Source organism: Podarcis vaucheri (assembly GCF_965113315.1).
Source record: "Podarcis vaucheri genome assembly, chromosome: 3".
NCBI lineage: Eukaryota > Metazoa > Chordata > Lepidosauria > Squamata > Lacertidae > Podarcis > Podarcis vaucheri.
Window position 1 is genome coordinate 54,251,038 of NC_138761.1, and position 26,775 is coordinate 54,277,812.

The following is a 26,775-nucleotide window of genomic DNA, read 5'->3' on the forward strand; positions in this document are numbered from 1 at the left end:
GCTGAAACCTCCATGCTCAGAGGCAGTATACTTGTAAGTACCAGAAGCTGGGGACAAAACCAAGGAGGGTGTCTATTGCCTTTATGTTGTAATTGTGAGCTTCTGAGAAACATTTGAATGGTCCACGTTGGAAACAGAATGATGGACCCTTGGTGTGATTCAGCAAGGCAGTGCTTACATTCTGATGCCTGCCCAGCAAATTGCTTCACAGCAAGGAAGCAATGCACCAATCAACGTTTTTTTGTACATTCCTAGGAAACCAGAGGTGAATTGCACTTATCTTTTTGAACAGCAGTAGTTTAATGTAGCTATAATGTCTGTAGTAAAGCCCTTCACTTTGCCACAACAGTGGGAAGCAAACCATTGCTATCCCTTTCGGCCTTGTTCTCAGGCTGAGAATAAAACAGTGAATATTTCATTTTCTGACTGGGGGAATATGGGCCAGACTCCCTTTCTAAAGAGGGATTCTAATCCCATCTTGCTCATGAAGACAGAGGTAGTTTGACTCTGTCTCTCTCAAGCAACAGCAGCGGCAAACTCTGTGGTACTTACAGCATTAATTTAAAGATGCACTGCCAGCACTAATTATGTAGTCTTGTACATACTATGGCACCTGCTTACACTCTCAACCCTGGTCAAATGCATCAGCAGCTGTAATTCCAGCAATAAAGTGCCAGTCCAAATGTCCTATATGAATGATGAAGAGTTCAAGGATAGGCAAAAGAAAAGTTGCCATGAAATGGTGAGAATCAATGTGGCCTAGTCAGTGATAATGGATTCTCTTGCTAATTGTGCTTTCACAAGTCTGAAAGTGCAAAGTAGGATGCTACAGTCATTGTTTTATGAACTCGGGGGGGGGGTGAGAAGAACGAGGGACAACAGCCTTTCCATGCTTTTCCCTGGTATCCACGAAAATGAATTTAACACATAATCCTGGGGGACCACTCCAACATCAGGACAACACAGACTAAGACTCTCGAGAGGCTAAATGATGATGCTGTCTCCTAAAAACTACTGCACTTCGGGTTGCCTGGTAGCAGTGCTGGCACAAAACATTTTGCTGTCTGAAGCACAGCCCAAATGGTGCCCCTGCCACTTTAAAAAGGCTTGCTACACTATTTAGACACCAATTTCTTCCTTCATCTCTACCCGGCCATGATCTTGTGTGGAAGGGCCAACCCTGCCCAATAATAAAGATAGTATTGTATCTAAGTGAATGTATTCATTTGAAGTCAACATACCTGCCCAGTTTCTTCTTTACTAAGCTACACTTAAAAGAGCATTTGGAAATTATCATTGCCCAAGAGAATAGGGTCTGGATATCTACTGTTGTATAATACAACACTATGACTGTAGACTGCAACAATATAGAAGCAGTTATGGTATCACATTTCTCCTACATGCCTTTAGAAGAGACACAATGTGGCTGATTAAAATCTGTTGTATGTATGAACACCAGGAGAGCATAGGGTGATTAAAAAATATAAGCAGTATGAGATTAAAGTGATCTGGGAAGTCATTCTTCCGCTAATAGTGTCACATCAGAATAGACAGTTTTGCACCAGCGCAAATGAAAACATCAAACACACATTGATTTTCCTGATGGTCACATTGTCAATTTCATTTGGTTTGCTACCTGCCAAACTGCTTTCTTTCTTTGTAGCCCTTGAGTAAAAGGAAGGGGGATGATTGCTGATAGGACAGAGACCAAGCCATTCATTATGTTTCTAATTGGGACAGGTCTTTGGATTCACCTCCAAGGCAGAATCGAAAAATTTATCAAAGCTCCATAGGTAGCACTGAAGAGAAATTTACTTCCTGACAAGCAGCAAGCAGCTCTTTCAAGACTGATGCTTCCGTGTGCGGTTTAAAGATTAGAGTGCAACAAGCTCAGACACTTGTAGATGGCAGCCTTTGTAGCTGGGGGAGAAAAGGCTATCAGGTCTGAAGCACACTGCGGTAACAAGATGTCGCCCCAATGCTACCAGTTACCTGCCAGGCATTCTTCCTTTTTGGAGAAGAGGTAGCTGTTTTAACTGAAAGAGGAGGGGCCATTTGTTTTCCTCCTGGCTGCCAATCTACCACATTTTGAAGCTTATAACACTGCATGTTTCCCCTTGGGTCCATAGTAATGTGAATTGTCTTTATCCAAGTGCCTAACAAATCATTGTCACAGAGCAGCAGCCGACCTTTCTTTTCAATCTATGCACTTTTCAGGAGTTATAAATCAGTTGACTTTCAAGCTCGATGAGATGGCATATGCCCCGGTTTGAAGAACAGATGGAGGCTTGGGGGGAAATTGTTTCTGCAGGCTTGCTACAAGCAGCACAGCTCCATAAAAGTGAACCATTTGCACTAATTTCTCACATAAATTATACAGGCAGAGAGCACCAGCCCATTCAGCAGAAGAAAAAAATCATCTATTTTTCAGAGGTCATTTAACAAATTTAAATTAAAGCTATTTCTGATACAGGAGGTTTCCACTCTGTGCAGTTTCAAGAAATGACAATTTGCATCAGATAAGAGGATAGATTTGAATTCTGTAAACAAGAAACAAAACCACAGAATTGGCTTCTAAAACACTGCAATTTCTCTACAATCCTAGTTATGTATTGATGAATACAGAAGAATTAATAATTGAGAAATTGTTGCTGTTCACTACAAAAGTCAGGTAAACTATCCACTTCCCTTTACAGGCCATATATACATATACATATACATATACATATACATATACATATACATACACACACACACACACACACACACACACACACACATACACACTCCTACCAGCCAGAAGTCAACTTTTAACAGAGTCCATTATTAAAAGAAAAAGAAATATAGGCATTTCCTAGGCAACATCCTTTGGTCTTTAGGAGAAACAAATTATTCAACTGTTAAATCAATGCATGTGTCACTATGGTACTTTACTTAAGGAGGTAGGAAAGACATTTCATTCAGTGTTTTGAATTATAAATATGAAAGAATGGGAAAGAACGAACAGCGTGTTGCAACTATGCATACTTCCTTGAGGTCTTCCCCCTGTGCTGCCCCTGTTGAAGGGCTCCTGATGGGCCTGGGGCAAGCAGGGAGGGGTACAGGTAGACCCAGGGCCTCTCCCAGTCAGACGAGCCACCCAGAGGGAAATGGGAGCATCCCAGGGGGGAAGGGGAGACATGAGCAGTCCCCCTTCCTCCCTTTTATGGCTTACCAGATTTCTGGGAGCACTGGAGCCAACTTTTTAGGTCCCCCAAACCTCCCCAGCCAGGGTGACTGGCTGCTGGATTCAGGAAACAGGTCCCCCTGCATGGGCAGCCTGAGTTCCCAATCATTTTCCCGATGAGACTAAAGAGATCCATCTCCAAAAACAGCTCTGCTTCCCAAAAAGAGGCCCTTTCCATCTTTCTGACTTCCTTTCCAAGGCGTTCCCCTCCACTTAGAACATCCAAAAGCCGGTGGGCCTTCCAAAGCCCCAAACTAAAAGCCAAGAAAAATTGGATGCCAAGAGGAAGAAAGGGGAGAGTGAAAAGCCAGCAGGAGTAGCGGAAGGAAAGCCAGGAATAAACAGATAAGGAATAACAAATAGGGGCGAAATCCTTTCCAATATGGCATTCCTGCCTCTTTTGCCGTGTCTGCAATGCAACATGCAGTGGAGCTGGCAGGAAACAGAACTTGAGGGGTTGTTTCAGCCCCAAGGTGCATTCTCTAAAAGAGATAACTTCCTGCCAGTGAAGAAATGGGCAAAGACAACCCATATCATATCATGGATCACATTCATCCCTACAGAAGAAGAGAAAGTTCTGTGAGCAAAAATGATGGTGATGTGATGAATAGTTATTTTTTATTTTTTAAAACCCTCCTGTGATCATTAGTGCCAAGCATAAAATAATAATAATAATAATAATAATAATAATAATAATAATAATGATAACAACAACAACAATAACAACAACAATAACAACAACAATAACAACAATAATAACAACAACAATATATTATGGTTGGGCTTCCCCAGCGACTCTGGGTGGCTTCCAACAAAAAATTAAAAATAATTAAAACAGTCATTAAAAACTTCCCTAATTACTCTGAATTCTATAGATATTATAGAATTTTTTCAGTTATGTCAGAAATATTCAGTTTGATGGATTGTTCCCTCTTCCATTGTATAACAAAATTGCTGGGACATGTAATGAAACATCCACTCAGAGAATCGCCACCATCATCTCAGGAAGATAAAAACTATGAATGCTTTATCTATTGACCTTAATATTATATATGGGAAAAGATAATATTTCCAGGAACTGAAGCAATTAAGGGTTTTAACAGCTAAAGTCAAGCCTACAAATGGGGCCTTCCTACATTCATTATACATTAAAAAAATAAAATAAAATGATGCACTCTTATCCACATATAATTGCAACATGCACTTTTAACGTGTATCTTTATTGTGCATATTTGCTGATTTGCTTCATTTATTTATTTGCCAATTTGTTTTTAAACTTTGATTTCATTAGAATTTTTATAGAATATTTTATATTTATATGAAAACTGCTTAATTGTTTTTGTTGATTAAGCAGTATATATACATCTTGTCAAATAATATAGATAAATAAAATCTAAATTTGGCCCTTGGTTATCTTATTCAAGAGTGGATTGATAATTCATCTGCACTGAATCACTGTCGTTTGATTTTGCAAGACAAAAAATAAAATAAATTGATTTTACAATACAAATTACAGAAGTCAGGGAACTAGCCAGTTTATGTGCTAAAGTAATTTTGGTATGCGTGAAAGAAAAAAAGATACAGCAAAGAAACACCAGGACGTTGCAACAATTGTTCATAGAGCAACTGCAGAGAATTTTGTTTGCATGGACTGACACTATCAAGCACACTCTTTTCAAATCTGCTTATGTGTGTTTGCTTACACAAGGCAGCATCTCTGAGGCAGCAGCTCCGAGGAAGCATCAGCTAAAGGCAGAGGAAATGATACATTGTGTTCCACGGTGAAGAAACTGTATTTATTCTAGCATTTCCTTTCCTGTTGCATTACAAGTCTTGTACTGTATCTCTGTTCCTGTGGATCACAGCCTGTTTTTATTATATCTGAAGAGGTAAGAAAATACTGCTGCTGAGTAAGTGCACTGCTTCATTTCTTTCCTTTTTCAAAAGACTTCTGATCTGTTAGCCTTTCAACACCATTTTGGGGGGAATTCACTTCCAGCACTATAAATCTCTACTCATGTGTAAGTCTAATTGAGTTCAATGGGGTTTACTCCTGGGCAAGTGGTTATAGGATAGCAGACTTTGGTTGCAATATCCTAAACTCAGATCTGTTTACTGGGGCTAACTCCAGGTAAGTGACTATAACCTAAAGGGTTAAACCAAATACACCACAGGAGAAGTTATGAGAACACTGGAAAACAGACGTTAACTTTCTATATATATTCGTGTTCAATTATGACATTATGTGGAAATTTGCAAGGGAAACAACATAATTTATCTAAAACCAAATTAATTAATAGCTAATTCATATTGTGCGGGGGAAACCACATTAGAATAAAATCAGTTAGCTTTTAAGGGGGCACAAGACTCTTGTTTTTGTTCAACTAAATATTCATTTCAGGAGCTTTCAAGTTATTTTATATTGGAAACAGGGTTCATAAATAATTGAACAACAGTGGAAAGTTATAAGAATCAATAGATAGTGATTTTCAAAAATTGATCAACACATACAAAAGCACTTACAAAAGTAAAAAAGAATTGATTAGAAGCATTTTACTTTGAACTAAATGGAAGAGCATGCCCTTTGGCTGTATTTACAGCCAAAGGGTGAGGGAGAGAACCCCACCGCCTTTCAACTCTATAAAATGTCCCACTGATCAGCAAAAACATAAAGTTAAGAAGGGAGGGATATTTGATGGTTTGTAGTCTTTCCTCAGAGCCACTCAACATCCTACCACCCTTGAATGAAAAGGTTTTTGTAGCCACACTATTAGTAATGTTCATCTTCTTACAAAAAAATCACTGCAAGAGCTAGATGGCAGGTGGGCGGGGGACCACTGACTTACGAAGTGCAAAATGAATCATGAAATGCATCACATAAAAACAGAATGAAAAAATAAAGGACAATAACAAAATGGTGATATATGGCATAGTTATGTGAATCCTGAAATATTTGTGGCAAACGTAGTATCATTTTCCCCCCACCTACCCCACTAGTCCTTCATTTCGTAAGACTAACTTCTACAAATAAATGTGTTTGTGCAAATGCCGCTTATCCAACTTCTTACACAGAACTCTACACATCATGTCAGACACTCTATGGTGCCTAGATGATCACTGCACACATGTACCCATGCACTGGTCCAGCTGATGGTCCACAAATTTACACAGCAGCTTCCATTTTCAGAGCAGGTCTCACAGGCAAAACAAGTTATGTGCATTTATATTTCTGTAATTTATATTGGTTTTGGAGCTTTGTGGTTGCTGTTGCCTTTTTTAAAAAAACACTTTCTGTTGCTCTTTGCACCCTCCAGAACCCATGACTGATCAGGCACATATTCCCACCTTCATGCCCACACACAAAAGACAAACCAATGTTCCCAAAATATGAAGGAACTCAAAAGCTTAGATCAAGATTTACTGAGAGTGAAACTCCACTCATAAGAGAGAGGGGAGACTATTTTTATTGATTCTTGCTATGCCCCCTGAAAATCTGCTCTGGAGGGTTTTCCTGGAGTGAGGGAGCTTGAATGGGGTGGGGGGTGCAGGTGGAAGTGAGAATTCAAGAAAATGCCTCCTCAGTTCATGAGACTTTGCTAGTTTGAAGTTACATTTTATTTGAACACTAAAGTACAAGGAAAATTTATGCATGGCTCAAAAGCTTTTTAAAAGTATTCTAGGGTGATGGGATAGGGGAAATGTCAGAGAATACCTTGTCCCGCTGCTGCCTGTGAAAAGTTGCCCACTCATATACTGCCACTCTTAACACATTCTCCAACCGCTATACAATGGGCAACAAGATGCACATAACTTGTTTTGCCCATGAGACCTGCTCTGAAAATTGAAGCCGCTGTGTAAATTTGTGGACCATCGGCTAGAGCAGTGCATGGGTACTCTTGTTATCATCACTGCCCATAGGATCCAACTTCATTCCTCTTTAGTGAGGTCCCATAGGACCAGAATATCTTTCTTTTTCTTTTTCTTTTAAAGACCAGAAATATTTTTCAACATTACATTAACATCCACAAAAATAAAAAAATTCTCTAGAACTAGATTAATGCATATGACTAGAATAGAGTTACCACTGGACAGGACCACATCGTGTGTACTTAAGGTGTTGGAGATGTGCCACAGTAGCAGCATTTGTCCACACTTGAAATGTGTTTTTGGTAAAGTCAGTGAGGGGTCCAGTGCACTCTGAATACAATTTGCTGTTGGGTAAAGTGCAGTTTAAAATCCAAAGTAATGACTCACACTGAAGCTAAAGTTGCCTTCCACTGTTGTTCCCTTACTGCACATTTCAGGTATATGTTTGTATACACATATGATTAACAACAGCATGCCACACTACAAAGCAAGGGCTTGTAGAAGGGAACTGTGTTAGAAAGCAACAGAAATAAAAACCCAGCACCAGGAAACAAATTGTCCAGTCTAATAACACAACTCTCCTCACTGCATTGCACATCAACAACGGAATGAACAGAAAATGTGGTCATGTGGATAACACAGCTCTCCTCGTTGTGTTGCTCCACAGTGACAAGGGAAAGAGCGCGGGAGAAAGAATGCTGTCCTAGAAATTCCCTCACAGCCCTGCAGCCAGCCAGGGAAGGCAACAGAGGAGCAGGTAAACCTGTTAACATACACACAAAGCACACCCTGAAACAGGTGCATCACATAAGCGAAGTCTCTGCTATCTCACTCTTCAGTCTAGATGTGCCCAAAGTAGATTGGGAGTTAGCAAACAGTCCTCTGCAGCTGACAGGTGTCTAAATGTCTTAAGCCTTCTCTTGTGACTCAGACAAAAGATACTGGTAGACAAGAAAAGAGGTTTAAATATACTCTCCAGGCCAATCTAAAAAAATGTAGTATAAGCACTGATGACTGGGAAACACTGGCCTGCGAATGCTCCAATTGGGGACAGCCTTTACCAGAGGTGTTGTGGACTCAGGGCACAAAGGAGAAACATGCGAAGAGGAAGGCATGTTTGACAAACCCTCACCATGATCAACTCCCACCCAAAAACCTATGTTCCCACTGTGGAAGGACGTGTGGATCCAGAATTGGCCTCCACAGTCACTTATGGACTCAATGTTAAGACCATTTTCACGGAAGACAATCTTACTTGGCTATAAGTGGTCGCCAAAGAAAAAACAGCGAACTGAATGTAAGGTCAAATTTCTTTCCTGTGCCATTCATTCTTCATGCTCCAGTGAGAGCTATTTGTGCCTATTATGCTAATCAGGGGAAATCCTAATTATATCATTAAGTGCCCCCCAAGATAACTCTTCTATTACACCCAGCTCAGCAAATCCTCCTTCATAAGGGGAACACAAGAATTTCACAAGGATGGCCCTAAGGCAAATTTTGCTTCTAGACAGAGGAACCAGGGCATACTCTTAACAGATATCTCTTCAGGAGAGCAAGCACCTCTCAGACAAAAGTAGTAGAGTGCCCTCTCTCTACTCCTTGTCTCACCTTCACCAAACAAAGATTATTCCTGCAGCTTCTCCCTTCAGGCTTGCCATCTTGGAATGCAGGCCTGTAAGGCCTTCAAAATAGAGGAGGCTTGCTGCTCTCGGTTCTCCACTCCCACCTTGTGCTGGATATTCCCCCCTGAGAATTGCAGCACATTAGTTAAAGCCTTAATCTCTGTCACATGCATGGATAAATTATGCAAAGGAGCTAGAAGCTCATCAGATGATGTCAAGGGATCCTGGGCCCGCCATAGGATCAAACGGTAGCTTGTACATGGTGCTTCCCACTTTATTACCTTTTGCTGGCATTTGCAGCCTAGGACAAGGTAACATAATATCACTGTCAAACAGTGACTAAATATACTGAAGAAACCCATTATTTCTTATTGTTCTGTACATCTCCTTGCTCCCCCCTTTAAAATAATACTTTAAAAAATCTTAAATCTTATCTACTTTAGTTAAACTGTTTTCATACTTGTATTCCTGTTTCTCTCCACTTCTCCCCTGCATTCCCTTTCCTTTGTGTATTCATTCAAATCAAATGTATTATTGTATTGATCATAAGCCTTAAGAAAAAATAAAACATATTGGATGTATCTAATGGTGGCTCTGCCTTCATTGGAAAATGTTTCTGCTCATTTAAGCCATCACTGGATACAACCAATTAAGCATAAATTGACAGTGTCATATAAATATTCATATAAAACTTTATATAACCAGTAACATGCAATCATACAAGAAAGCATGCATTACAATTCTCAGTTATATCTTCAACGATCTACTACATGACTATTCTTATAAAATGGATGGCATGTTACCACCATGAAAGTAAATACGCTTTTTTCTGTTGTTACTGTTACTAATGTCATGCAGAAATTCAATTTTCTGTTAGATCATTAGTTGTGCCCATCTAAAAATGGAGCCAAATGCATCCATTAAATTATATTAAAAACTTGCAGGTAGGATCTAATTGTTTGATATGTTTTGTACATAATTGTTTAGTCATTTCATAAATAATAAATATTATTCACTCAGTGACCCTACTAGTCATATCTGTTTTTGTTTTTATTAACAAAACAACAGCAGCTTAAATTAAGGTCATTTTCAACAGGACCCACATAAACATCCAATAGGTCTTTTCTCCCTCATTCAAAGAATGCCCAATTTTTTGGTTATCCTTTATTCTGTTTCCAGAAAAATCTGAACCCAGCCCAATAAATTGCATACAGAGACACACACAGTCACCCCAACACACACATACATACATAAAAGGAAAGTCATTCTTTGATAACCAAAATAATTAAATAGAAAGAGCAGGTTAAAGATCAGCATTCATTTTTCAAATTAAATTTAAAAGCCTGCTCTAGTTACTTAAAAGATTGGCAAGTTTTACAAATAACATCACCAAGCCTTTTAGAGAGAAACACTGCTGCATTAGAATGAAGTCATTAGGCAATACATTTATTTTGAAGCCAATTAACCTTTTGTCAGAGATGTCGGAACCATAATGGTTTCAGCAGTGGAGGTCAGCCTCTAACAGGGGCACGTATGACAGCGATTACGCTGTCTGACATATGCTGCAGACTGGGAGTGCAGCCGTGGAATGAGAATCTGCCTTCGTTTGTATTCTGCTCTGCATTTCAAGGGAGCAGGCAATCTTGACCTATCCATTTAGGTAATTAAAGCTTCCATTTGGAACTGTCCTGCAGGAAGGTGAAATTTGGGGGGAGATAAATGGCTGCTGCTCACTGTATCCAGCCACTTCCATCATTTGATGGACTGCCTGAAATAGGCTGGGTTGCCAGGTCCTCATAAAAATAGAGATGAATTGAGCAGGAGACAATTCTCTAAGGCAAAGCAACTCTGTCATTTTCCTTTTTTGCAGCATATAATTTAATTGTTAGCCAAGGTAGATGGCTGACTCAGGAGGCCACTCTCTAACTGCTCTCCCACCATCTTCTATTTGCTAAGAAATTACTCCACTTTATTTACTTATAAGCCAACGTTTTTTTGGCAATGAGAGATGTCACTTCAATAAGCGCAGCTGGCTGTCACAGCTGCGCCCTGACTTACCTTCCAGGCTATTTTGTTTCCTCTTGTATCGTGCTCAAGGGCGATTGGGAAGTCACCTCGCTCATAAAACTTGCGAAATGCTGTAGGCTTTGTTGGTCTTTCTTTAAATGCTCCTGCCGCTGGGGGACCTTTCACCTAAAAAAACAAATTAAATTAAAAACCCATCACACAAAATTTGTCTGTATCAAGAAATACATTTGTGATTAAATTAGAGATTTAACCAAATTGGCTAAGAAATCAGAGTGCCACACGTCACCAGTGTCAAACATTCACTGTCAGTGTTTTCTATGGAATATTTGTCCCAGGGTTTTTCTTGATGGAGAATTAGCGGGTATAGGAAACACAACGTGGTTTTCAAATGAATATATATGATTTTGTTTGCAGTGGCATTTCACTTCATGAGCAGTCTTAAAACAGACTTAAAATGAAAATGTTAACCATCAGATGCAAAATCTGTGAATAAATGTTCATAAAATTTAGCACACATTGGAGGTGATATACCCATTGGGAATTGGTACTAAGAGAGGAGGTAAATTATACATTGGGAGTTGGTAGTACAGACAGTGCTTTTTTCTGGGGGTACACAGGGGTACGCATACCCCTAAACATTTTGTGAATCTAAGTTTGGCCTCATTAAGGGGCAGTATTTCAATATGAGTAGGTAAATGAGAGTAACCCTAAACATTTTTTTAAAAAAAGTACTGAGTACAATATATAATTCCAGGGTAGAGGTAAAAGGACCCCTGACCATTAGGTCCAGTTGCGGATGACTCTGGGGTTGTGGTGCTCATCTCGCTTTACTGGCTGAGTAAAGCGAGTAAAGCTTTACAGCTTCTTGAATCACAAGACTGTATTCACATGGTTCAAAAATCTTGTGAGTAATCTTGTGAGTAAATCTTGTGAGTAACTTGATCCCCCCCCCATAACAGGTTATTCATTTTTATTTACTTTAAAGTATCTATGTGCTGCTTAATATTTAGAAATGTCAAAGAAATGTCAAAGCATGTCAAAGCATGTCAAAGCATTATAAACATGGTTAAAACATGAAATATATAATAAGAGTATAAAAATAACCAGTATAAGAATACAGTTCCTGATTTTCCACAGTAATCAGTTATATATATATTATAAAAGCAATTTATAATAAGCAAACCACATGTCAATTCTTCACTGTTGTAACAGAAGATTAAAATAATTGTTTCTTAATTATATATGAGACTAATATCAGAATTCAAAGACTTCATAGATGAAACACAAAATTGTCAGAGTGTGACTTATTCCTAAGGGAGAGTATTCCATTTCCCCATGGCAGGTACTATCACACTGAAAGCTCTATGCCAGATGGCACAAGACATATTTAAGGATCATGCAGTACTACCAGTAGGGTCTCTCTGGGTAATCTCAGTCAACCAGCAGGTCTGCAAGGGAGTGTCTGCACACTTTTTTACTACTACTGGTACTGCTACTACTACTACCACTAATAATAATGATCATGATGATGATGATGATGAACAAAATGATATTATACTTGACATAAACAAATTAAGTGCTAAATATGTGCTAAGGGGAATGGGCAAAATTATACATTCTTAAAAATATATATATTGAAGCTTCCTGTTATGAAGCATGTTCTACTTTTTAACATTAATCATTCATCAGATAAAGGAAAGGAACTAGGAAAACTTGATTATCAGAATTTATTTTGCATCTAAAATTTCCAAGAAATTATGGTAACCTTGCAACATTACATGGATCCACTCATCTAGTGAAAGGCATAAACCCCCCTAAAAATAATAGATCTGAAAACAAGATATTGAAAGCAATTTATAATAAGCAAACCACATGTCAATTCTTCACTGTTGTAACAGAAGATTAAAATAATTGTTTCTTAATTACAAGTGACATTTCCATATAATGTCTCTGGAAAAGAAACTCTAGAAAGTAAAGCTTAATGCTCATTTATAACACATTTTATAGGTTGACAATTAGTGTTAATGTACTCCAGAGGTACTCCGACAAGCATTTTATTATTCAAGCTCTGTATTTGCTCCTTTGGAATCAAACATATCATCTGAACATTTGTCATGGAGAAGTATGTGATTCAAGAAGGGGACTTAAATAAAATTGATTTTCATAGCCTTCAGTTACTTGGGCTACTAGATCAACTATGGTCTTTTTTTGTTAATTTGAGGAAAGGTGAAAAAAGTTAAAATGGGTATCAATTTCTGGAGATAAACTGAAGAAAACTTAGCGAAAGCAGCACTGATTACTACAGTTTTAGGACATGCAAGGAAAAAGAGAACGGAACTGTTATGTTGTAGTACTGGAAGCAGTTGAGGTACATCCACTGTTTTGTTCAGAATATTCTTTTCCTGTTTTCCTCCTCTAAAAACTAGGTGCATCTTATGGTCAGCTGCGTCTTTAATGGAGCGAAAAATATGGTATGGGTTCATTTTAATTATTCAAATACGTAAAGGAACGCAGGGCAAGAATAAATAAAACTAGAACCTTGGTCCATCACATGAAGCTGAAAGTTGAAAGATTCAGGACAGATGAAAGCACATAGCTCTGGAATTTGCTACTACAGGATGTAGCGATGGCCAAGACTTTAAAAGGTGTTTAGACAAATTAATGGTGGGTAAGGCTAGCAAGGGCCTCTAGCAATAATGGTTGTGCACTACCTTTGTGGTATGTAAATGAATACAGTGGTACCTCGGGTTAAGTACTTAATTCGTTCCGGAGGTCCATACTTAACCTGAAACTGTTCGTAACCTGAAGCACCACATTAGCTAATGGGGCCTCCTGCTGCTGCCGCGCCGCCAGAGCACAATTTCTGTTCTCATCCTGAAGCAAAGTTCTTAACCTGAAGCACTATTTCTGGGTTAGCAGAGTCTGTAACCTGAAGCGTATGTAACCTGAAGCATATGTAACCCGAGGTACCACTGTACTAGTTACTGGGAATCACAAGTGTTGTTGTACTCATTTCCTGCTTACAGGCATCTGGTGGGCCAGCCTGAGAACAAGTTGCTTGATGAGATGGGCCTTTGGTCTGATGTAGCAGGTTGGCCTTAGGCTTAGACCATCATGAATGTCTTTAACATGGTGTTTTGGGGTTCCCACTATCATGCAGTGTTGGCAGTGTAAACCATAGATTGGAAATGCAGTTAAGGAATCATAGAATCATAGAGGTATAAGAGACCACAAGGGCCATCGAGTCCAACCCCCTGCCAAGCAGGAAACACCATCAGAGCACTCCTGACATATGGTTGTCAAGCCTCTGCTTAAAGACCTCCAAAGTAGGAGACTTCACCACACTCCTTGGCAGCAAATTCCACTGTCGAACAGCTCTTACTGTCAGGAAGTTCTTCCTAATGTTTAGGTGGAATCTTCTTTCTTGTAGTTTAGATCCATTGCTCCGTGTCCGCTTCTCTGGAGCAGCAGAAAACAACCTTTCTCCCTCCTCTATGTGACATCCTTTTATATATTTGAACATGGCTATCATATCACCCCTTAACCTCCCCTTCTCCAGGCTAAACATGCCCAGCTCCCTTAGCCGTTCCTCATAAGGCATCGTTTCCAGGCCTTTGACCCTTTTGGTTGCCCTCCTCTGGACACGTTCCAGTTTGTCAGTGTCCTTCTTGAACTGTGGTGCCCAGAACTGGACACAGTACTCCAGGTGAGGTCTGACCAGAGCAGAATACAGTGGCACTATTACTTCCCTTGATCTAGATGCTATACTCCGATTGATGCAGCCCAGAATTGCATTGGCTTTTAGAGCTGCCGCGTCACACTGTTGGCTCATGTCAAGTTTGTGGTCAACCAAGACTCCTAGATCCTTTTCACATGTACTGCTCTCAAACTAGGTGTCCCCCATCTTGTATTTGTGCCTCTCATTTTTTTTGCCCAAGTGCAATACTTTGCATTTCTCCCTGTTAAAGTTCATCTTGTTTGTTTTGGCCCAGTTCTCTAATCTGTCAAGGTCGTTTTGAAGTGTGATCCTGTCCTCTGGGGTGTTAGCCACCCCTCCCAGTTTGGTGTCATCTGCAAATTTGATCAGGATGCCCTTGAGTCCATCATCTAAGTTGTTGATAAAGATATTGAATAAGACCGGGCCCAAGACAGAACCCTGCGGCACCCCACTAGTCACTCTTCTCCAGGATGAAGAGGAACCATTGATGAGCACCCTTTGGGTTCATGAAGTTCCACCACTGAAGAATATTTGCATCCTCCATTCTAAAATCTCTTGGCACATTTCATACGTTCTGCCAAGATAGTGAGCATTTGGGAAGCAGGATTCTAACTTAATTATGTAAGACGAACAAGGCACACTGGCTCTCCAATCAATTTTAATCAGTTGCCCCTAATAATGTTATCGATATTGACCATAATATACGCATAGCTGTCAATTTTTCCCTTTTCTTGCGAGGAATCCTATTCGGAATAACTAAAGTTATAGCTCTGCAAACTACACACTTCAGGGTCATGCCCCATAAAAAGTAGCGAGAGCAAAAAATAATAATCCAGTAGTTTCATTGAAATATGCAACCCTATCCTATATGCAACCCTATCCTACTCAGTAGTAAATTCCACTGAGGTCAGTGGGATTTTCTCCAAAATAATGCGCACAGGATGGCAGCATTATAGTGAAATCCAAATCATGTTTAGTCCTATTGGATTTAATCAGGTTTACTCGCAGGTAAGTGGGGATAGGATTGCAGCCTTAGTCATGATTGAAAGTGCAAAATTGGTGGCAAAGTCTGGGATTTATTGAACAGAAAGCTGAATAGTATTCTTCTTTTAAAACAGAGGATTTTCAAAACTAGTTTGAAATATGTCATGGGAGGGGAAAGTTGTGCAAGAGGAAAAACCCAACAGTTTTCAAGATTGTGGCTGACAAAACTATATAATGAAGCATAACTAGAGCAGTTTACAGTTAAGCTGTTCACTTTGCAGAAAGTCACAGCTAAGAAAGAGAGACGTGACTTGATTCTTCTGTGAATCATCGCAATTGCAAAATGGAAATTATAATACTATTCCAGTTAATGCAAATTAGATTAATTGGAAGTTAGTGGCTAACAGTCTTAGAATCACTGAAAATCTCACACATCTGGTTAGAAGCTAAATGAGTGCAAAGAACAAACGTTAGCTCATTTTCTTCTTATCTCCTATACAATGAACCCTAATGGGTTGGTTTCAAATGTCATATCTCAAATAAGCAGACGGGCCAGTGTGCCCAAATGAGGACATAAACTGAGGGAACAGAACTAGCCCTTGAGAGAGAGAACTGGAGAAAGAAATACAACACAATGGGACTTAATAATGTGAAACATGAGGTTCCTTGTATGCATGTCTCCCTTCAAGACAATAATTTTACAAAAGCTTATAACATTTATTTTTGTCCTTTTTTTTTTGGTAAACCACCGTGTGATCCTCAAATGAAGGGCAGTACAGAAACTAAATAAATAAGAATTCAGTTTTGCACCCACATTAGCTAGTATAGTCCTTATGCTTTTTTTCTGGAATATCATTAGTCCCTTCATTTAAAGAGACTAGTACTAAAGCATTTTCAAAAAAATACAATGTTATGTGACTACATACTCTAAACCATTTATTTAATTCCACACTTATAAATGAAACATTAAAAGCAAGCTGTCTCAGACCGATTAAGCATAATTTACACAACCACTAGTTTTACTTGATGAATATTTCTCACATGTTAATGACTTTAAATAGGCCCACCAGTCACATGTATTGCAGATATTCCTATAGGCAGATGTATGAAACAGCAAATAAAAATATGCTCCCGTCTAAAAAGTTATAATGGCGACTCAGGGGTCTCACAGCAAATATTTAACAGGTGTTCAAGGAAGTTTCACAGGGCATTGCGTTTTTATAGAAGTTAGCATATTTCTTTGTTATCCAAGCGCTAAAAAAATGATTTATTTATTTTTACATGTGTCTGTTTAGTGTTTTGCCTTTATTTACTGCATATGGTATAAAGGAGAAATGCTACCTTAAATCTTAACAACAACAACAACAACAAATTTTAAAAAATGATTTGTAAGGTAATACTTCAATATTAAAAGAAATGATAAAGGAAGACAAGTAGCTAAGGGTACAATACTAAACTGAAAATCCCTGGCTGAAAAGCTATAGAATTCAGTAGAAGCCCTGCTATGCTGGCAAAATGTCAGAGATGCTGCTACTATGATACATATATGGGCAAAACATGCCATCAGCAGAGCCATTCTGTTGGTGAAGATGTGGTGGAACATGTGGCTGACATGTGGGCAGCGTAGGAACATGTGGCTAACATGTGGGCAGCCCTTGTTTGCTTATACTCTTTCTGTTCACTGCTTAGGTTACCCTTTTATATGTGCTTTTCCTCTCTGTCTTCTGGGTTCCATACCTCTGAAGTTCAGACGAGGCAGATGTGGGATGATTCCTCTTGTGTAGTTCCTAGCCCAGAGGGCTGGTGCATTGTCACAGGGAGACCTCTTCCACTCTTCTTACTTTGCTCACCACCCATTATCTCCCAGGGGCATAGCTCTGCTTCATCCTGAATCTTATGTGCAAATATCAGAGGTATATCTATTTGGGCCAGTGACCTTGGAGCATGTGGGCATTCGTGCTCTCTCCAACTGTTGGGGGCATTCCTCAGTTGTTTGACAAGGGCAAGAAAGCTGTATTTGTTGAGTTGAACCAACCTACATTTGTGAGCATGCATTGGTGTCTATGTGTTTTATCAGAGCACACCACAAGATTCTTATGCTGGTTGCTTCTGTCTCACTACATGCCTGGGCCTTCTGGTGGTTCCCTCCCTGTGAGAAGTGAGGTTACAGGGAACCAGGCAGAGGGCCTTCTCGGTGGTGGCGCCCACCCTGTGGAATGCCCTCCCATCAAATGTCAAGGAAATAACAACTATCTGACTTTTAGAAGACATCTGAAGGCAGCCCTGTTTAGGAAAGTTTGAAACGTTTGATGTTTTATCACATTTTTAATATTCTGTTAGGAGCCGCCCAGAGTGGCTAGGGAAATCCAGCCAGAAGGGTGGGATATAAATAATAAATTATTATTATATTACTATATGGGGTGTGAGAGAGTTTCATTCATCAGTTAAACCAGCTCTGCCTATTGATCCACTAAATTCCTTTAGCCCTAAGCATTAGCTTAGATTGTCATAGCTGCTCAGCATTTAAATATGACAAAGTTGCCTGAGGGCAAGTGTAACTTACAAAACAAACTGTTCAGGCTATTTGTATTTGTGCAAGTTTCCATTTGTGAGTCAACTGGCTTGATTAAGCTGGCTTTACTATAGAGTCACATTTGTCAGCAAAGTTATTTTTCCCTCCATCTGGTGTTCTTTAATTGTGTAACAGATAAACATCCATTTGGGAACCAAACAATCTCTTTAATTAATTGCATTTTGAATAGAACTGTATAGAAGATTCATGTGCAAGTCACACAAAAATCAAATAAACAGTGAAACATACTTGTATATCAGATTTTTATTAATCAGATGGTCCCAAAAGCATTTTTATTACTTCTTAAAACTCAATTAAACCTGAACAATAACAACCCTTAAACTCTAATACTAACCATGTTTACTCAGCAGTCAGTCTCATTGATTTAAGTCTGATTTACTCCCAGATATGTGAGTACCGGGCTGAAGAATTGTTTGATATAGAACATAAAGAAAAAGATCTGAAACATCCAATATTCCTTTCCTAAGCTTTGGGTTCCCACTTATTTACAGTGGGTCCTCGGGTTAAGTACTTAGTTCGTTCCGGAGGTCCGTTCTTAACCTGAAACTGTTCTTAACCTGAAGCACCACTTTAGCTAATGGGGCCTCCTGCTGCTGCTGCCGCGCCGCCAGAGCACGATTTCTGTTCTCATCCTGAAGCAAAGGTCTTAACCCAAGGTACTATTTCTGGGTTAACGGAGTCTGTAACCTGAAGCGTATGTAATCTGAAGCGTATGTAACCCGAGGTACCACTGTATTAAGAAAAAGTATTGCCCCTGATCCAGTTGTAGTCCTGTGTAACTAATGATGCACACTAACATATATGGATGACTTTAAAAGACAAAGCCAGCCAGTTCAATATGGTAAAGATAAGCATGAAGACTATATATGTTTCCAGGTCTTTCCTGCTGGATCAGGGGAGATGTATTTTGTGTCCAAGCATTTGTAAACAAAAAGGGATTGGGGGGGGATCTGTTTATTTGAAACTTCGTTGTAATACTGTACAAATTTAGTAGCACCAACATTTCTTTTATGTGGTATTATGACATTCTACAAACTAAGTCATGGTTTGTATAAGGAATACTCACAAGTAGTCCCAGACAGTCAATTAAACCATGGATTGTGCCCAACTAAGTTCCATAGGCGCCAAATCCAGGGTGCCGTGGGTGCTTGGGCACCCACAATAATATAATTGTGGGAGCCGGACACCCATGAAGTCAATGAGAAAAGCTGGCAGGCGGCAGCGGCAGTGCCTCCAGGAGAGAAGCAGTTCAGCTCTGCCCTCTGCAGCCAGCAAATGAGGCATCCTTTTCCGGAGAAGGGGGACCTTGGATGCAGAAAAGGGTTCCTTGCTGGCTGCAGAGAGGAAGTGGAAGAGGAGTTGCTGCTGGCCACCGCAATACAGATGTGTGATGTCACACACACACAGCTGCATATAATGCATGTGACATCACATGCACTACGTGCAGGTACGTGCATGTGACATCGCACGTCCATGTTGCGGCAGCAGGCACCCACAATCCTGAGAGCGAGATGGTACCCTTGCTAAGTTCTATTCAGAATAGATCCATTCAAATTAATGGACTTAAGCCAGTGATGTCAATTGATTTTAATGGGGCTACTCTGCCTATGTTTTATGTGGGTTACAACCCCATTGTTTCTCCAAAGTTCATTTAGTTTTGCAACTGTTGTTGCCTGTTATTGCAAGTTGGTGAGCATCTGGGATGTGATGTCCAAGCAAGCCATTATTAAGGAAAGATGGTGGGTTTTGACACAATCCCAAGCCATAGATAAAACAAACCAAGGCTCATAAGCCAACAGCAAAGCATGGCTTCAGAATGCTGTTAGCTAGCAGTAAGCAAACCACCATTAAGCTGCTTGGCAGCTTTTGGACAAACAAACCAGCCCCCCATCAGCAGAAGCACTGAAGAAGGACTTCTGTGTACACAACTTGACTTCCCCTGTTCTCCTCCTTTTTCAATTGGATTCATGGTTGGGTCTGGAGAACCTACAGAAAACTATGCAGGGGGAAGAGAGATGGGATAGTTTCATTTGGCAAGCTGCAATGCTTCCACAAATGGAATAATTAGACGAGTGGAATATTGAACTTCACCCCATGGCTTAACATTATGTTTGAGCGAGGCCATTATTTGTTTGCAACTTGCAAATGAGAATATTATTTTTCATTAAATGAATGAATAAAAAAATAGTTTATTCTATGTACTTCTCTTGGAGCAAGTCAAAAAAAGTATGGTGGGATTGACTTCTGAGTAAAATGCACAGGACTGCACTGTAAAACAAGTATGTAAAAAATGTAAACCATAAATATCTGAAGAACTCAGTTATGTGTCAAAGGTGTAGCTTGCAAATGCTGGATGCATTATTCTAGCAGAAACCTAACATATGCTGAGAAAAATTGTACTATTTATGATGTGCTAATGACATTTCCAGTACATTTGTCCATGCAATGCAAAAGGACATTTATGTTGTTGTTTTTTGAAACCCAAATAGTTCAGATTGCTGTCCACTAAACATAATCTACTTAGCAAACCATATTCCCATCTAGCATTTTGTGTTTCCTTTATAAATTCTACTTTATATAACTTCTTCCCAACTGAATTATATTTAATATTTTTCAGTCCAAGTCTCATTTTGAATTCTAAGCTTATCCTCAAATATTCTTCCAATCCCTCTAATATTTGTGTCTGTGCATCTCATGCTACAAAGAAAGGAAAGAACAAAAACAACATAAACTATTGTTGGTATTTTGAAGCAGAATAATTTATCTTCTACTAATAGGTTTTTTATCCCTTCTTTACTTCCTGAATATTCCTGGATATTCTTCTGTATTTCCATCAACATGCTTACTCAAACTGTTGAAAAAGAACTTGAAGAGCAATCCTAAAACCCTGATCTGTGATGCTGGAGGAGGAGGGCTAGGGAAATGTGAAGTTGTCCTTCTGCTAGGCTCTGCCAGCAGAGGGGGAGTGGAGGGTTGTGTCGCTCTGTGGGGCATGCTGAAAATGTAGGTGGTTGAGAAGCTACCACCAGTGGTGCTCTACCAGTAAGGACAAGTATAGGGCTCCCAAACAGAGAGTTACAGGGCAGGGCAGTGGTATAGCTAAGCCAGACATGGATCTAAAGATACTCCATTGGTCTATCTCCCTAAAGGGGGCTTGACTTAGGGCACCCAGCAGCACCAGCCTGGAACTTATACAGCAATAATTAACCCCCCACCTTCCAACCTGGTCAGCATAAGTGGCAAGACTTGAATTGCAGCAATTGAACTGATGCATTGCCTTGCCCAGCTGCTTCCTCAGCTGGGAATAGGACTGTTCTGTCAATCTTGTGGCGTACTGCTCATAAGGCTACAGCAGTCGTTTTCTGCACCTTTATTTTACCTTTTTAAATTCCATTACTGTCAGTTTTCATCTGATTTCCGTTCATGAATAAAGCCAAAAAGAAATCAATTTATAAATAAAATCCTTAACTAACTATTAAGCACAGATATTGCCAAAGCAGCAGCCACAGAACACAAGAAAAAGATAGCTAGTCCAAAGAATGGTGGGAAAATTCAGTTTGCAAATTAGTAAGGCAGAAGAGAAGCATTCCTTTGAAGTGGTTGGTAGCACAATCCTATGTCTTGTATACCCTAGCAGGTTCAAAGAGACTTGAGATGGGATAAAGGTAAAGTGTCTATATCGGATTGCAGCCTAGGAGTACATAGATAAACATGAATCCCTCCACAAGTCTTCTGTCTGTTAAACAATAAACACTAAATATCTAAAAGCCTGGAAAGGATCTGCTGCAAAATAGACTCACTGGGTAGCACTGGATAAATTATTATCTTGCAGTCTCAGATTTCCAATAGTAAAAGGAAAATACCGAAGAATAATTACACTTTGATTATTTAATCTTGTGGCATTGTATCAACCTGTTGAATATTAACCTATTCAAATGTTTATCAACAACATACTGATGCAGTTAGTCATATATAGATGCTCTTTCTAAAATAAAAAGTATAACTGGCTTTGGATCAGCGTGAGAATTTGTGAAGCACATAGCAAATTGTGATGGGATGATGAGCTGCTTGTGCGTAAAATCGTAGTCCCTCAGAGTTTGCTCAAGTCCACAAACCTCTGTCTGTGACGGAGCCCCTCAGACATGGCTCCTCTAGTCACTGGCAGATTCCGACAGTGGTTGCTTTCGGAATCTCTTCCAACACAAAAGCTCCTTAACGGAAACACGTCTTCTGGATTCACGGCGTGACAGTTTCCGGCGAGGAGTGGGTCTCCCTATGGGAGGTCCAGAAACCTCCCCACTGTTCTCGCTGGAAGTGTCCCTGAGCCTTCCCTCCTGCTCGCTTTCCCTCAGAGACCCACCTCTCCCCCTGCTGGTTCCTGCTTCAGCCGCTGGGTCTCTCCCAACCTCCGTGAGCCCTTCCACCACCTGTCCCTCCGATGGCAGTTCCCTGACACAAATTAAAAGGCTACTGCAACATTACTGATCAGTGTTCATATTGATCAGTGTTCAGTAACAGTATTTTCTTTTGGACTAGGATTATGGAAGGGAACTACTTTACTATATAGGATTTGTTAGATTATCATATTGTTCATATATCACTCACTTCATTAAAGATTAAGGATACCACTTCACTAGAAAGCCCACTGAGAATAACAAATCAAGAGTTTCTACGACAAATGATTTTGGAGAAGCGACAAAAAGCGCAAAATATGGGCAACATTCAAACAAAATGAAAAAACTTTGGTGGGCATCCCTAGAATTCCCAGAGAAACGTAGGTTCTTTAGCATTACAATCCCAATTTCCCATTATCCCTAGGAGACAGGGGTGGAAGATCTTGGAAAGTGATAGTGTGCATAATACCTCTGGCCACATTAGCACATATCTTCAAATAAAGCAGCAGGAGTGGAGTTGTTTTGTGTCTGAAATCAAAACCTTTGCATCTACACTACTGCAAGCCCTGATCCTCAAGCCACCTTGCTTGTTGTCATAAAGGGCAGTATTTTGTCCATGTTTGCATGGTGCCCATTTTTACTGCTTGTTTGCTTGGAACAATCTGTAATAGGTGGGAGGACTAATGTCAAGTGTCCTGAATAAACAGAATGATCATACAATGTTACCAATATTAAAGTAAGAATAAACAACTAGGGTGGGGGTGTTCCTTCTGAACTCTAGCCTAACTCCCAAACCCAATAACATCCTTCCTCCATCTGCAGCCACTTTCCAAGAGCCCTTTTCCTGAGTTGGTGTCTAAGGGCAATGCTCAATATTGAGGTTTCTGCTGCTCTTCAGAATGCAGAGAAGATTAACGAACCCATTGCCAGTGTCCCGGCTTTCTTCAGAGTGAGCCTACAGACAGGGCCCATGCTGCTGGCCTATTAGCCCTTGCTAAAATATGGTCCATATTAAGAATTATTTCTTGACCAAAGCAATGCAACCTCAAACACATTTAAGAGGTCTTCTTCTATGGCTATTCTGAGTGATTGGTATGTAATATTAAGGTACTAGGGCACAGGCCTACCTGCATGTGACAGTTTCTGACTCAGGAACTTTCCCTTCATTTTACATTGGAGGTCATTGACCATGGCACATAGTTGGGGGTCATTCTTATGTATTAAAAGTATCTCCAGTCTTAGCTCTGACACTGATAAAAGTTCTGTGTCCTGAAAAGGTCTGTGTCCTGAACACTCTGGGTCAAATTAATCCTTGGAAATGTGTTACTACTTCAACTATAATGTAAGTATCAGTGGCATAGCGTGGGTTGTCAGCACCTGGGGCAAGGCAAGTAATTTGTGCCCCCTAGAGTGAGTGAGCCAGGTAGGGGCAGAGAGCTGCGAGTACGAGCGCGCGCCCCCCAGATGTTGCGCCCGGTGCGGCCGGCCCCCCTGCACCCCCCATGCTACACCACTGGTAAGTATTTCAACTCCATGCTACAAAGATGGAAAAAGGAATATATCTCCTAGTATATCGCTTCTTAAAACACTATCCACTTCTTCCTCTTAAATGTAAAAAGGGTCACATTTTTTATTAGCACCAGTGGGCTTCTTCTTATCAACTCTATCTCAAGAGAATCAAAGATCTCAATTTAGTACTTACTATTTAGCATCTGTCTTAGTGCGTTTGATAAAAGACCTGAGCAGCTGAGACAGCCAGGCTAATGCACTGTCACATCTAGCAATTAAGGCCACAGACATGTGTGTTGGCCAAATGAGAAAAGTTGGAAAGGAATAAAGCACAGCATTTAAATGTATTCTGTATTCTTTTTCTCTATAGATTTCAACTGGGCAGCAGAGGCAGAGTCTGTTCCTGGGCTCATAGTGAGGTGGCTTTTTCTTTTTATGCCTTGCAATGATGATCACTTTCACCAGTCTTCTATTGTCAAACACAGCTTTGAGATTTCCCCCCATCAGAAGATTATTATAGCTCACTTTCTCTTTCACTCAATGAATATTTTAATGTGAGAGCTCAATGCCCTTTTTAAGCACCCAATGTTCAGAATATATGACACTGGCACACGGTAAAATTCTTTAGAGAGCGCAAGCTCCTACATAATAAAGGGTTTTTAGAAGTATATTCACATTTCTTTCTTTTAACTTACTCCTCTATTGCCTGTGAAATGTCAGCATATATTGTACAGCATACAACTGAAAAAATATTAACAGACAAACCTGTAAAATATAAATTGGGGAATAATCATATTAAACTACAACTTGAATGTAGTAATGAAATATGCAGAAATATATAGCATACCTTTCTGTCATATCAAATATATTTATTTCTGTAACATTGGGTGGTAACTAATGCTGGTCTTCTGTCAATGGAGGGGACAGAACTGGAAATTGCCCTATATCTCTATCAATCCAGTGATGAATTAAAGTGGTCAAAAAGACAGCTAGTTAGAAATCTACATTTGACTTTGAGTTACTACTAATATTAGTGTCAAAACACCTGGTGCTCTCTTGCTCATGCCCTCTCTCCTGTCTGTGTGTGCGTGTAATTGCAAACGGTGGTTACAGGTGAAGCTACTGCTTCTACAACTCAATAGTAGTTAAAGAATGTGATCCACTGCAATGCTGACAAATTTTGTTTGTGACAACAATCTAAACAATAATTTGTTGGAAAGCAATTTTGTTGATTATTGAAACAGTAAATTTCAAGACAATGTTATGTACTATGCTTATTATTATAAGGAATCTATTGATTTTTAGAAACACTGTTAAATATGTATTTGAATATACAGGGTAATAAGGAGGTGTACGGGAAATGTCTATGGCCCAAATTGCATATTTATCCAGGCTATGGATATTGTGCCCAAAATAAAGCTATAGGTATTCATTTCATTTTTTAAAGGATTTCTATACCACTTTCCACAAAATGCATCCAAAGTGGCGCAATCAATAAACCTTTATTGCATATTGCTCAGAGAATCATTATAATGTGATTAACAAGTAACATAATAATAAGGGGGCACATTGTGTCCATTTACAGCTATGCTACGGAAGCACCAATTTAAGGGTCATAAGGAGGACTACATCACTAAAGTTGCAATTACTTTGCACTGCCACAGTATCTTTCTAACCCTTCTGTTGCTTATATAAATCTGTTTTGTGCTGTAACTTGCTTTTGCAGTCTGAACAATATTTAGAGGTACCTATGATTTTGACAAAGTAATACATTATGGCTCTCCAAGCAAGTTTGCATAACACTTAACTTTAACTTAAAGTTAAAAGGAGGCATGTTGTTTTTTCAGTTTTGTTTTTCTGCTCTGCTATCCAGTAAAACTGGTGACATATTTTTTTAAAAAATTAAACTCATAATCTTAAATCGTAGGTAGCTATCCAATTCATAGTAATAAGAATTGGACTAGCATGGCACAATATTTGATTGTACAGCCGTCTGACTGAAAAGAACTAATGGTAACTTCCCAGGGGTCTTGAAGAAAAGAAGATATTGTAGTTAATCAGCGCAGCACAGAAGGAAGTCGTGATTCAAGTAAAGTGTGTGTGTGTGTGTGTGTGTGTGTGTGTGTGTGTGTGCATGTGCATACACACTTGGAATAAGTTTTACTCTAACAGCCTTGTGAAATTAGTACCTCAGAACCTTATAAAACGCACAGTAGGCTTCTATCAATCAAACAGAAGGTATTAATCTAAGAAATTTGCTGACATAAGGAAACATCAAGTGCTTGTTATTAAAGAGTGCCAATATTTTGTAGCTTCTCAAACTGGTAATAAAAGTACAAGTATGGAGTACATCACCAGGTTTAATAAAACCGGTAGTTCTTTTCAGTCTGACAGGATCAGAAATAAAACACAGATGAGCCACCAATAAATGACTAACCTAATATCAATCATTCTCTTGCTGCTATCATGCAAAAGCTAAGGACAGATTACATATTTATTTTTCTTCATAGTATGCAATATTTTTATGGCAGAAATGCAAGGCACTGCTGTGTGTATGTTTTATTTTCAGTGTCACTCTGCCTTGCTATCTTTATTAAGCCATAATGCGTAAAAGGATAGCTTTTAATAGTACCAAAAACGAATGCAAAAATTCCTAATTAAAGTTTACCTTACCAACTTAAGGGATGTATATTTATGGTACTGCATAAAGACAATTCTGCCACCTACCATATTCCATGGCACACACTGCAATGGGGGCAGAAATACAGAGGCCTGGAAAGTCTTTTCCTCAGAAAAAATCTACGTGTACCATGTGAACAGAGGGAAGGGGACAG

At 39.5% G+C, this 26,775-nt stretch overlaps 1 protein-coding gene across 2 annotated transcripts in view; it reads right to left on the reverse strand.

Moving 5' to 3' along the window:
* PACRG (parkin coregulated) overlaps positions 1 to 26,775 on the reverse strand; it is a 233,009-nt gene that overhangs the window by 184,779 nt on the left and 21,455 nt on the right. For both annotated transcript variants that reach the window (XM_082215353.1, XM_082215352.1), the window contains exon 2: positions 10,774 to 10,908. In XM_082215353.1, the coding sequence (XP_082071479.1) occupies positions 10,774 to 10,908 (135 nt within the window). The remainder of the gene's footprint in view (positions 1 to 10,773; positions 10,909 to 26,775) is intronic.